The following is a 14,166-nucleotide window of genomic DNA, read 5'->3' on the forward strand; positions in this document are numbered from 1 at the left end:
ATTAGCTGCAGCATCACATGATGGATGCACAGAATGGCTTAAGCCCTCAAGAAACAAACACTATCCTATTTTCATTAAATCAACAGATACACTACCTTACATGAGTGTAAGCTATTTAATATACAGATGAAAGACAAACTTGTTTTTGGAGGATATACAAAACAGCAAAAAAGTAGACATGATCATTCAGTCTGCAACAGATAAAATGTGCCTTTTTTAAAATATCTATCCATTCATCCTCTGTAGCTGCTTACTCCTGTTCAGGCACATGGGCATGCAGGGACTGATCCCAGCAGTGGTGGAGTGTAACTTTAAAACTTTGTAAATTTACTTAAGTACAAATTTAAGGTACTTGTACTTTTGTTTTCATGCCACTTTCTACTTCACTACATTTCAGAAAGAAATGTACCTTATACTCCACTACATTAATCTGACAGCTTTACTTACTAGTTACTTTACAAATTAAGATTTTTGCACAAAAAAAACTGTTTATAACATTTTTTATTGTAAATTGGACTACCCAACAATATACAGGCCTACAAGTCCAGCTGAAATGATTAGACCATTAAACACTTAGTTGATTGACAAAACTTTTTGGATCGTATTTTTACAGTGTGGTATTAGTACTTTTACTTAAGTAAAAGCTCTCTACACTTCTTCCACTGCTGGAAGCCAGCATGCATTAGGTGAAAGGAACAGAACATTCTAGACATTTAGACTCCTCTGTAGAAACCAAGCTGTCACTCTGTGATAAGCTGAAAGCATGCTGGGTAAGGATTCCGAGCCTTAAGAGATTTATAAATGAGTGACAAAAACATTTAATATTTTAGTGCCAATTAAAATTGCAAAACAGTAAGTGATTGAAATGTGTGCTTGAGCTGAACAGGGTCCTCGTTTGGGGCTGATGACACTTGGGAAGCAGCTGGCTGGTTTTAAAACCAATGTTTGACTGGTTTCCCGTGTGGCAGCTGCAGTCGTCAGTACTGAACCAGCGAGAACACACTGTGGGACTTCAGTTTGTCGATGCCTTTCAGCTCTTTGAGCTCGATGACCACCATGCAGCCAAGAACCTCAGCCTGCTGCTTCTTCATTAACTCACAGGCTGCATACAGTGTCCCTACACACACACACACACACACACACACACACACACACACACACACACACACACACACACACACACACACACACACACACTTCACTAGTGGCCTTGCTCTCATCGTTTCCTTTTTTATCCATTTTCGTTCATCCAGGGTTCAGGTTCCTTTATTTGTACCCGTAGGTAAATTTTTTGCGCAAGTAAGAAGTGCAGGGCATCCATGACACACAGTTCAGAAAACAGAGACAACATATACAATGGGACAATAAATAACAATACAAACAGTTAAAGTGCTCCAGTGCTAATAAATATATCTAATAAATACCAATAAAACACTTAAAACTGACCACTATAAAAGTATTCTAAAAACCAATGAATAAAAAAATAAATACGCAGGCTGTGTGGGGACTGCTTACCTCCAGTAGCCAGGAGGTCATCAATGAGAAGAACTTTCTGTCCTGGAGCCACTGCGTCTTCCTGGATCTCGGCTTCTGCCTGGAGAAACATAAGTAAGACTCTTAGAAAATACTGTTCTTTGGTGGAGAAGTATTGTAGCAGCACCATGCTGAGGGAGTGCTTTTCAGCAGCAGAGCTGGAAACTGCTCAGGACTGAGGTGACAATGAAAAGAGAGAAATACAGAGAGATGCTTGAGAAATGTGTGCACATGACCTTTGACTGGAGCAAAGATTCAAATTTTCAGGATGATGACACCCTGAAAAGCAAACAGCCAGGACAATGCTGGAGGGGTTTCACTCCAGTGGTTTCACACTGGCCGCCGCATCGGCAAAAAAAATGGTAAGTGTCAGATTACCTTTACTTAATAAACGTTATTCGCACATGTGCACCTAAATAAATTGTATGGTTCGCACACATCAATCTTTAGTTGCAAACGCGAGTGAAACGTTTGCACTTTCGAGCCCTGCAAACAGACCAAAGCACATTTTCTGCCTGAGGTTGTGTCCTTTTTAATTAAGGACACAGACACTAGAACAGTACAGTGAAGGGGAGGAACAAGACATTTGTATAAAGATTACATTGCCATTCTATAGACAATGTTAACTGAACTGCAAGGCAAACTAATACAGAGTAAAGCAGTGATTTTCAACCACTGTGCACTAGTGTGCACTAGTGTGCTGTGAGAGATTGTCCTGTGTGCTGTGGGAAATTGTCTGATTTTACTTAATTGGTCCAACAATTTTTCTATTGAGTTACTGCAAATAATTTGCCATTGTTGCGCATCTGTGCCTGCAATGTGATGACTTGCAGAGCAATTACCGTATTTTCTGCACTATAAGGCGCACTTAAAAGCCTTTAATTTTCTCAAAAAACGACAGTGCGCCTTATAATCCGGAGCGCCTTATATATGGATCAATTGGTTAATTGGTTGATCCATACTGGTTGTACACGCCGCTCAAGGCGCTCTGTCAAATGTTTCAGTATGAAAAACCAATAAAAACAATTTAATAATAATAAAATGTTTCAGTACGACTGGTAAACTACAAAGCTGCACCGCTTGCAGCATTACGGCTACCGTAGTCAGTAAACACCGGTACTGTGTGGATGGAGCAATGGATGACAGAAGGTGAACACACGTTCACCAAGACGGGGAGACAGCGCCGGGCGACTTACGCCACTATCTGCCAATGGATCGTGGATGCCTGGGCTGATAGATCAGTCTCAACTGTGATCCGAGCTTTCACAAAGGCAGGAATAATCTCTGAACTGCCAGGCAACAGCAGCGACACTGACTCAGATAATGACGAGAGGGAGCCGGGCAGGTTGGATGCCGTAGTCGCCCAACTGTTCAATTCGGACACTGAAGAAGAAGAATTCGAGGGATTCGTGGACGGGGAATGAACTGAAAAAGTGAGCTTTACGTGTTATACGTAACTGAACAATGTTGAGTTATGCACTAACGTTTGATTTAGTGGTATCAGACTGTTTCTTTTACTACGTGTTTACTGAATTAGGGAAAAGTTCCCCTCCACGTTTGGGAGAAGAGTGAGCAAGGCTGGGAGATATTGTTAATATGCACATCAACGTTTGAACAACATTACCATGGGAGTGAACGGAGTTGTCAGAACGCTTAATAAAGTTTGACTTTATCTGACTGTTTTGTTGACATTCCCTTTAGCACAGCTCCATCTAGTGGATGCATAACGCAACCCCAGTCAAACGTTTGACTGCAGTATCTTCTATTCTATGCGCCTTATAATCCGGTGCGCCCTATATATGAAAACTGTTCTAAAATAGGCCATTCATTGAAGGTGCGCCTTATAATCCGGTGCGCCTTATAGTGCGGAAAATATGGTAAATACTATTCCGTGTCAGTAGGTGGCAGTATAGCGCAATAATGAACTTCGAATAACTCACTAAGATTGTGAAGATCCAGGACTTCGCCAACAAATTTGAACATCGACAACTTCTCAGTCCCTCCCCCCTTTCTGCTGCAGCCCAAAACGTCTCCTAACACAGACAGAACTGCCTAGGCATGTCAGACAACATGTTCAACAACTAAATACTAACACAACGTTAACTTTAACAGTAAAACGATGCTAATAGCAGGCTGCCGTTAGCCATTTCAGCATCATATCAGACCGACCACTGTGCAAACGTTACTATTATCCTCACCAACGTAGCTTTGTGGACTTTTGACTACTAATAACCAAGTGAAAGATAAATCATTCATCGTAATTATGTTACCTGTTGAGAGGAAATGTGACTACGTCTGCATCGTTCTTCAGATCCCGCAGCTCACGCCACCTCTGAAAAGCCACTCCAATATTCACCGGAGTTTTGGGAAACCTTTCTGCAGCTCGTGCGCTGGGAGGGGAGAACATGCGTGTATGTGCCTGAGCAGTGATTGACAGGCAGATAGACACCCCCTGTGGCCCTGATTGGAGAAAATCAACCGGGAACGGTGGAATTTTGCCAATGGCACTACAGGCTGTAGGAGGTGCCAGAGGAGCTGTTTTTTTTTTTTTACATAATTCATGTAGTTCTACTGGAACATAGGGTCAGTTTCAGCAAATACGACAGAAAGTTAGTTTTATAAGACTTCCCTACTGCATCTTTAAGATAATAGAATTACGCACAAAAGGTGGCAGTGACAGGATGTAAGCAGTAGTGCCGAGATCATTGATATAAGCCTGCAACAGCGATGGATACATTTTTAAAAAGGAAAAATGCAGATTCTGATCTGGGCACTAGACAAAATTCTAACCGAGATGAAGAACCTAGTACGAGTGGTGGTCAAAAGAAAGCAAAAACGGTGAGCTTAAGGCAACACAACGAAAGTTATTGTAGTGACCGGCTGCCAATCACCTACGTATGACCTCTTGCAAGCTGAGGTTGGCAGCCTGGTGAGAGGGGGGCGGTTCCCCTGGGGTATATAGCCAACGGGTAGAGGAAGTTCGGCCTCTTTGGAGTTCCGGCCATGTCTCGGCTCTCCGTGTGTGTTCCAATGCCTGTAGCTTTTGTTGGTAGCTAATAAATGAGTTAACTAGACTCTGACCCGTGTATGAATCATTAGTGTCAGAAGTAAAGCAACGGAAAGGTTAGGGACGGCCGAGGGTGCACCCCGCACTGTCAGCTAGCTAGTGACCAGTTTAGTTAGCTTAGGTTAGCGTTAGCTGGACCGCACAGCCACGAGCGTGCGGAGAAATGTTCTCATCGGTTAAGACAGCGGGGGAGACTAGCGATGGGGACGTAGCCACCGGATGGACATTTGGTGGCCTGAGTGAGGAGCTACGTCGGCTGGAGGACAGCAGAGCCCACCTTCGGGGCACTGTGGGAGCGATGGCTTCCGAGGCTGGCTTCGGGGGACAGGGACATGCACGCTTTGCTGCTTGCGAGCTAAACTCGGAAGGGGACGCGTAAGCCTACGTCACCCCCGGCGCGGGAAGCTCGGATGTAAACAAAGATGGCGGCACCCGTCCCAGGATAACCGTGGTGACAGCTAGCTCTGTGAAAACCCCAAAGTACAACGGGAAGGTGAGCTGGGAAGCTTTTCACGCAATTCGAACTGCTTGCTAAGTCACAGAACTGGTCACAAGAGACTAAAGCGCTGCAATTGGCTATGTGCCTCACTGACGAGGCTTTAGCATGCTTGCTGCTGTTGGATGCAGAGGAGAGAGCGATGTTGCACTGGTGGGTGCGCTCCAGCAACGGTTTGGGAACTTTACAGGGGCAGAGCTCCTCCGCAATGAACTGAATAACAGATACAGAAGACATGGGGAACCGCTACGGCAATTAGCCAATGACATTGAGAGTCTCACCCGCAGAGCATACAGCAGCATGCCCCCGGCGGTGCAAAGCGAGTTAGCCCGCGACCGATTCATGCAAGCCCTCTCACCACCCGAACTACGTGTGGAGGTACAGCTGACACATCCACGGTCCCTGCATGAGGCGTTGGAGAGGGCGTTAGAGAGGGAGACAGCACGCGCCTACGTCATGATGCCCACACCGAACACAACAGCCCCCATGTCAGGGCAGCAGCTGAGGTCCCACAAACACCAGCATGGGCAGCGGAGCTGACAGAGCTGGTGCGGTCAGCCTCCCTGGGCACTCAACGGCACCCCGACCGCACTGCCAGACTGTGCTGGGGCTGCGGGAAACCTGGACACCTGGTACGCTGGTGCCCGAAAACACCCGGACACCAGGGAAACGAGTCGGGGTCCTCGTAGGACTACGCGTACGACTACACGGACCATGACCCAAAGTTCCCCACGTACGCCCTCAAGCACGGCCGGCCAGGAGGTGGTTGCGGTGGTGGGCCGGACTTCGATTGGGGACCTCTGCCACATCCCAGTCACTGTGGAGGGAGTGGAGTGTGTGGCGCTGGTTGACACCGGCTCTACAGAGACATTAGTACGGCCCGATGTCCTCCCTGTTCAAACCGTCTTGGAACCAACAGCAGTCCACCTGCAGATGGTGACTGGGGAATTGTCACCCATGAAAGGCAAAGGGACTCTGACATTTGTGGTGGGCGGTAAAACGGTGCACCACCCGGTCTGGGTGGAATCTGTCCAGGACCCCTGCATTCTAGGACTGGACTTTTTGAAGAACACGGGCTGTCGGCTGGACCTGGCGGAGGCCACCCTGTGCTTTCCAGGGGAACGGCCTGTCAACATGACCCCACCCCCCCCGGGCTTCAACTGTACGGCACCCCAGATAACCACCTCGTTGGCAGACACCGCCGAGGGTTCCAGTGACCCCGTTGGGAGGACCGAGAGACCCACCTACCGAGAACCCCATAGCCCCCTGCCCCCCCTCACCCCACCTAGCGGCCCCACCTGCTCCACAGCCAACACACGACGTACAGACCCCTGAGAGCCGGTCCCGAGAGGATATCAGTGTGGTGTGTGTGTGTGTGTGTGTGTGTGTGTGTGTGTGTTTCACCTTGCCATACTCCAAATCGTAGGCCACAGAAACAGTGCTCCCAGGCAGTTTGCCTTTCTTTCTGACCAGGACAAAGCCAACACCCAGTCGCTGAGCAAGCAGAGGACCAAACAGGAAACCACGAGCATCTAAACCTGCAAACAAACACAAAATGTGTGGTACCCGCAAAATACACAGTAGAAAGACACATTAGAACAGGACATACAATGGATAGGAAATTAATATACTCCCTTAAAGTTGGTCTTTGGTCTGTAAATCTCATATATGAAGTGGGAGTTTTGCCCTGACCCAAGTATGCAGCATACCATATGAATGCAGTGAAATAATTTTTAAATTTGGAAAAAAGTGCATTTAATGAAAGCAAACTTTAATTTCTTAGGTATACACAGACCTTAGTCAATACTTGGTAGAAGTACGTTTAGCGGCAACCACAGCTACCAATCGGTAGGCCTGTCGCGATAGTCAATAAATCGAGTTATCGCACGATAAAAAAAAAAAAAAATGACCTCGATAATTTTTCCAGCCGCGATAGTTTCCATTTGCATGCTTGTTTGTTTTCCTTGTCTCTCTCTACCAAAGAGACTGGAGGACCACTCTCGGTTCCTTAGCGTAACGAGGAGTGAACCCTCTTGTCAGTCGCATGGTCTTTGTGTGGGCGGGACTCCAGGCGGAGAGAGACAAAGACAGACAAACGCTAGTTGAGAGTTGGAGCAGGGTTTCCCGCAGCACTTTGCAGTTAAGGCGCCGTCAAAAAAAAAGTATATGAGCGATATCAACCGTTTTACTCGGCGTCCCGTTTTCTCCCTTTCATTCCAAACCACACAGCTGACAACCTGCAGGTGGAGGCGGTGGAGCCGGGCTCGGACATACACGCCGCTGTGGACTCGTCAGTCTCGCAAGCGGTTTCAGGAAAGTGGCTGCATGTGTCCGACAATGCACAAAACATTAATGGTACATTAACGGTACAAGTCCGCAGACACGGAGTGTGGAAAGTATGTCAGAGTTGCACCAGTGTCTGTCTGTGTGTGTGTGTGTGTGTGTGTGTGTGTGTGTGTGTGTGTGTGTGTGTGTGTGTGTGTGTGTGTGTGTGTGTGTGTGTGTGTGTGCCCACCCCCACGAAGCTCCGACCTGCAGAGGAGTAGAAGCCGCACCTTCGCCAAAATGAAGACCGAAAAACAGAACTATTCTGGTACATTTACTCGCCATGTGGCAGATAGCCATACAGATAGATTTAATTTATTAATTATATATTATTTAAATTTAATATTTTGTGTTAAATAATTGTAAAATGTAGTACAGAGTCTGTAGTCTGAGAACTTACGTGTCACAAACGGCAATTCCAAACTGTACATCAGCGTGAAAGACGACATACTAAAGGAGATCAAAGACATATTGTGGATATTTAAAATGTCTTCCAGTTCCAGTGTTAAATATTCTTTAGAAATAAGTGTATTGATCTTTGAAAATGTGTACCTGTATTATTATGCCATTATCATTATATTAGATGCAAATGGTCTCTCGATGACAATATTATCGTTTATCGCAATAATTTCTGGGACAATTTATCGTCCAGCAAAATTTGTTATCGTGACAGGCCTACCAGTCGGTAATATATTTTCGTCATTCGGAAAAGAAAACAGTGTTTGTCCGAATCAGCAACACAGAACCTACGGTCTAAGTTACATGGTGGGTTTCCATGGCATTCCTGACCATGTCCCAGTGGACACCCAGGCCATTTATCAAATTCTTTGAGGAAAAACTGCTGCTCATTCCATGTTTAACAGTTTAAGATGATCCTCTAACCAATGACTTTTTGCAAAGGCGTGTGGTTTGCGCTCTTTCCAGTTCATAAAGATGTTGGTGGGAAATTAGCGTAGGCTACCGCTTCAAATTTCTGGTCCAGCAGACATACTATATGACCAACTAAAACACTGCCATGTAAGATTTCATTCATAACCAACTTGGACCAAAATAATTGCACTTTGGGTCTTCCCACAATACATGTAACAAAGAACCCCTGCTCTCAAAACCATGCAATTATTGGTCAGGATAATTATACTCCATTTAATAAAAAAAAAAAAAAAGTGTGTAATGACCCCTCCCACTCTGTGGGTGGCTCTTGGGTATTTTCCCTGCAGTTGTTTAGGAGGCAGTCCGAGTGGCGAGGTGTGGCAGGAGGATCGGCCACATCTGAATCCACTCTGCCTGATTGCCTTCTGATTCCTATTTAAAATGGCTGGAGTTGCAGTTCATACAACTCTCGTCCTCACAGCCTGCAGGGTTTGTTTTGGGTGTGGTTTGTCTTCCGTTTTATTTTCCACACGCTCACCTTCACGCATGCACTCACTGCACTACTAAAATACATGTTTTATCCTATTTTATAGTAATTTTTTTTTTTACAGAATGCTTTTTTTTGGCCTTTAATCCTATCAGACAGCTGAAGACAGGAAAGGGGGTAGAGAGAGAGAGGGAATGACATGCAGCAAACGGCCACGGGCACGCTCTACAAGGTGAACTACCAGGGCGCCACAGTAATATTTAATTTGGGTTAAATTAATTGGTTTTAATTTAATCCTTAATGTGTGGTCTCCCTTGTTTTTGTCGAATTATGAGCTAGTTTATTTATTTATATAAGTACTTAAAGGGTTTTTTTATAACCTGCAACCCTATTTTCCCACGTGTTAAGTGACTGATGGGAACAACAATCTTTGAAATTGGTCCAGTATTAAGAGAGATTGCTGCAGTCGGCAGCGGCGAAACAAGCTACAATGTAAGTTAATAGGGCATTTGTCCAGCTTGTATTTACCTTCACAAAAGTGCTTGTTTTGCCACTGTCAGACAGATTAATATTTTAAGTGTCTGACAACATTATGGAAAGGATTTCTAAGGAGGTCGACCTTTCTGTTAAAGAGAGCCTTAAAACATAAAAACATCCGAAATTGCGTTCACTAAACCCACCAGACTCCATGTAAATAAAAAGTCATTTTAGCATTGTAAAATACACTTCATTCACAGTTGACAAAAACAAAATAAAACTGAAAATCCGTTTTGGGTAGTCTTTCCACTTTTCCAACCAACACAACTCTAGTTTTGGTTGAAATAAACACATAATTTACACATGTAAATACATCTAAATTAGGGCTGTCAAACGATTCATGTTTTAAAATTGCGATTAATCGCAAAACTTCTATAGTTAATTGCATGTTTTATCACATTAATAAAATTGTATTATTTTGCATTTCAGAACTGTTTAGTACATATTAACAATGGAAAGCAATTCTTACCAGTGTATCTTGATTGGGAATCAAATGAATGCAAAGAAAGTTAGTTTATGAACTTGATGTTAAGATTTGTAATTGTTTATTATTTATTTACTGTAAACAAAAAATGTGTGAATCTCATTATTTCCTCCTCCAATTCCTCCTAGTACCTAACCTAACTGAGATGTAACACTAACACTTTGCTTATACAGTACAAACAAAATGGTCCAAAACCAGATGCCACAGCAGGACATTTGTAACCTTTACATTTTTCTAATAAGGAATGTAACAATTCTCCAGGGGTCCGTTTCAGAAAGGAGGTTTAACAAACTCTGAGTCTAACCCTAATGTCTGAGTTGATTTACCCTGAGATGGGAAACGGAGTTTTCAGTTTCAGAACAGCTGATATGAGTTGGTTTAATCAACTCTGAGTATGTTCACGCGCATGCACCACCACAATAAAAAGGCAGCATGAATGGAGCCATGATACCACGATTCACCATGGTCACAACCACAAACAAACGGGTCGGCGGAAATACTCATGCGTACAAACAGCGAGTTTGCACATGCATTTCGTTAAAAAAAGCAAGACAGCGGCTGCTGCTGCAAAAGAGAGACTTGGTGTGGGAGAAAATTGCTGCTCGAGTCAATGCGTAAGCATTAACAGTGTATTAATTTCATATTTAATCACAGTTAACATAATATTACTGGTGAAAACTGGAATTGTATTACACCTATAATTTCATTTAGGTGCAATCCTGCGGGCGAAAAAGTAAGCTACTACTAATCCCATTCTGAGGCTGCAGCACCATGATCATTAACAGAATTATAATGTATAATCATTTATTTGTTTTTAATGGATCTCACTGGTTTGTGTCCAGGGAACACTACAAAAACGTTTAAAAAAACGTTTCAGAGAGAGTCACACTTTTCTGACAGCTCTGCATACAGTGGCTTTACTATTACAGTATGATCCACACACACACACACACACACACACACACACACACACACACACACACACACACACACACACACACACACACACACACACACACACACACACACACACACACACACACACACACACACACACACACACACACACACACACACACACACACACACACACACACACAAAAAGAAAGCTGCCGTTTGCAAAAAACTTAATGCGACACAAAAATCAGCTGGGATGTTAAAGCACGTCCACGATGGTGGATGTTAGTGATATGACGACGGATAAGGTATCTACATATCTGATGGACTGAAAAAATGTGGAAATGAAAATACATTTAGTCGGGACTCAATATCATCTCCCGACATAAACCCTCTGTGAAGTAATACAGCTTTTTCATCAACGGGATTGTCGACAAAAAGGACATGACATGTTTGAGAAAAAAACGTTTTATAATCTGCCTAACTAACTTTTTTTATTCATGCAGATAAACTGCATTAAAATGCGCCTGATACAGACTGAATGAATGAGGAAGAGACGAAAGAGAGAGAGAGAGAAAAGAAACCTCGAGTTTCTTGAAGAAAATCTGCTCCCGACCAGGTTAGGTTCACAGCCTCAGTTACCATAGCTGACTCTGAGGTTAAGTTACCTCTCTTTCTGAAACGGAAAACCCAGTTTCCCTCATCTCAGGGTTAACAAACTCAGAGTTTTCACTAAACCTGCTTTCTGAAACGGACCCCTGGACAGAAAAAGTGTCCCTATGTGTCCCAAATGACAAAAACAGTCAAAAAAAACGATACAAACAACACAGTCCTAAAACTGTATGCCGATATACATAGTCAATATAGTGTGCATTTTGATTACTCACTGACGTCCAGTGATCACCGGTTAATGAAACAGCGTTTGCACTAGGGTTGGGCGATGTCCCCATAATTGGCAGTTGACGATGTTTACAGTAAAACATCGTGATGGACAATGATATCGTCGTCGGGGCCGGGGGGGGAGGTAGCTCATATCTCTTTACATAAATATTATTTTCTACTACTATGGGCCAACAGTTAACATAGAAACAATTACACATACATGTAGGGATGGGGCCGATCCAGTATCGGTATCGGGACCGATACCAGCGTTATTCACGTATCGGATTTTCCCGATCCAACATGCGGAGATTTCCGATATCCATGAGCCAAGTCTGCGCTTTAATGTTGTCTGCTGAAATTACTCCACAGGTGATTCCTGCTGGCTAGTCTGCTAGCTGGCTGCAAACTGTGGAATGGATTTCCTTAACGGAGGCGCGGCTCAATGAGACACAAAGTTATGAGACACGCCCCCGCTCAGGAAATCCATTCCACAGTTTGCAGCCAGCTAGCAGGATAGCATTGAGCAGCATTGTGGCAAGCCAACATGTCCGCTGTGTGGAAATACTTTACACTGGAAACACCGCAGAGCAAGACTGCAAAATGCAATGTTTGCAAAGCCGTAATTCAGAGAGGCTACAGTTTATTGGAAAATAGTGTTGGGCACGCTGACTTTGATGAATTTACTGTTTATCAGACCCCAGATGAGACAAGAAGCTAACGTTAGCGAACGCTGCGGTGACGGTCTCTCTGCCTCTGACTCCCGTTGCTGGAGAACGCTGTATTCCTCCGACACGCTGTATTAACGTTACGGTTTTAAAAACTTTTCCAGGTTAGTTGGGGTGCATACCTCTCAAAACCAACATGAAAAACGTAGCCAGTAATGTTCACTCAGCGTTTAGTTTTGTTGTTAAACTGTGTGTACTGTAAAATGAGCGGTGACGTTAATCACCCTACGGTACTGTCTATTTGCTGGATGGTTTCAAGGTAACGGTCGGCGGCTAACATTAGCAGATAAGCCCGTACACTGACGTCCAATTCACCCCCCCCCCCCGCCCCCAGCTGAAAAGAATAAATATTGAAACAATCAATATGAAACCCTTACAGTTGCATATTTGTTTTCAGAATGGGAAACAAATATGCAATTTTCCTGTTAATAGGATTTCCTGTTTTTCTGGCTTCCTTTTCTGACCTTATACTTACCTCAAGTTGCCTTTTGGGACATACATGCATACATACGTACATATCATACTTGCCTGTTGAGGAGTTTATTTCAGCATCATATAAAACAACAATAATGATGACAATAATAAAAGCAAGCACAGCTCTGGTATCGGAATAGTATCGGTATCGGCCGATATCCAAATTCAGGTATCGGGATCGGAAGTGAACAAATGTGGATCGGTGCATCCCTACATACATGTAAATGCCCTCTGTAAATGGTGCCCTGCTGGTAGGTTTTACAACGTGACCTACTTTCACTTAGGTTCAGTGCAGTAAAGTCAATCAGATGTCCGTGATCTGCGTAACGACCGTACAGTGGGATGTTTGCCTTCAACAGAGCAACAGTAATAACCTAATATACCATCATTACTGAGTTTAAACTACATTCTCGGTTATGTTTGCACTGAATAACGCATTCAATAAACAGAAACATAACTCTTGCAGCGCACATGAACAGATGCGCAATATTAGCTCACACATAAAATAGCACCCTCGTGAATTACCCTACTGTTGCTAACGTACATTCATAAATCCTGCATAACATTGTCCCGTACCTACAGGACCTCAGACTTACTTATTGATGCACGCACAGAGTAGTGTCGACAAACTTAGTCCAATGAGGGGAGAAAGGAAAGTGCGATAGCGTTCCACGTTAATGCTTTTTTTCTCTCTCACTCGAGACCGCTGCGTCCAACGTAACTAGAAGGTAGAGCAAGCTACAACTGACAGAGAGAGAGAGAGAGAGAGAGAAAAAAAAAAAAAAAAAAAAAAGAATGTATCACTACAGCCAATCCAGTCTGCTCAAAGCGATGGTCTTTTTCACAAATAGGTTGCACGTAAAGGGGGAAAAAGTAGCTTCCACTTAAGGAGCCCTATGTCTTGTCTTTGGGTCTTTGCTAATTTAAGACTGACGCACTTGTCAATTTCCCATCCAGCGCCCGCGACTAGGATTAGTGTGTTTGACAGGGTGGGGGGCGTGACATCACGATGGTGGCTCTCCATTGTGAGTCTGGTGGGTTTAGCGCTAGCGACTTCAGAGCTGTTTCTGGTTAAACGGAAAGGTCTCAAAGAGATTTTAAAAAGGTCTATATCTGAAGGGATCCTTTCCATAATGTTGTCAGACAGTTAGAATAATAATCTGAGCCTGTCAGTGGCAAAACGAGCACTTTTGTGAACATAAATACAAGCTGGACAATTGCCCTATTAACTTACACTGTAGCTTCTTTCGCTGCTTCCAACTGCAGCAATCTCGCTTAATACTGGACTAATGTCACTTAGACAAAACATACGAAAATAGGGTTGAAAAAAACAGTAGATACCCTTAAACCAAGAGATGAAACGAAACTGATAAGGACATTTGATACGGT

General features: G+C 43.9%; 1 protein-coding gene across 1 annotated transcript in view; it reads right to left on the reverse strand.

Moving 5' to 3' along the window:
- Positions 1–798: 798 nt before the first annotated feature.
- Positions 799–14,166, reverse strand: part of aprt (adenine phosphoribosyltransferase) — a gene marked incomplete at its 5' end in the record, with an annotated part of 13,742 nt that continues 374 nt past the window's right edge. The window contains 3 exon segments of the mRNA XM_039783844.1: positions 799–1,117; positions 1,516–1,594; positions 6,501–6,634. Coding sequence (XP_039639778.1) covers positions 978–1,117; positions 1,516–1,594; positions 6,501–6,634 — 353 coding nt within the window.

Source organism: Perca fluviatilis, chromosome 19, assembly GCF_010015445.1.
Source record: "Perca fluviatilis chromosome 19, GENO_Pfluv_1.0, whole genome shotgun sequence".
Lineage (NCBI taxonomy): Eukaryota > Metazoa > Chordata > Actinopteri > Perciformes > Percidae > Perca > Perca fluviatilis.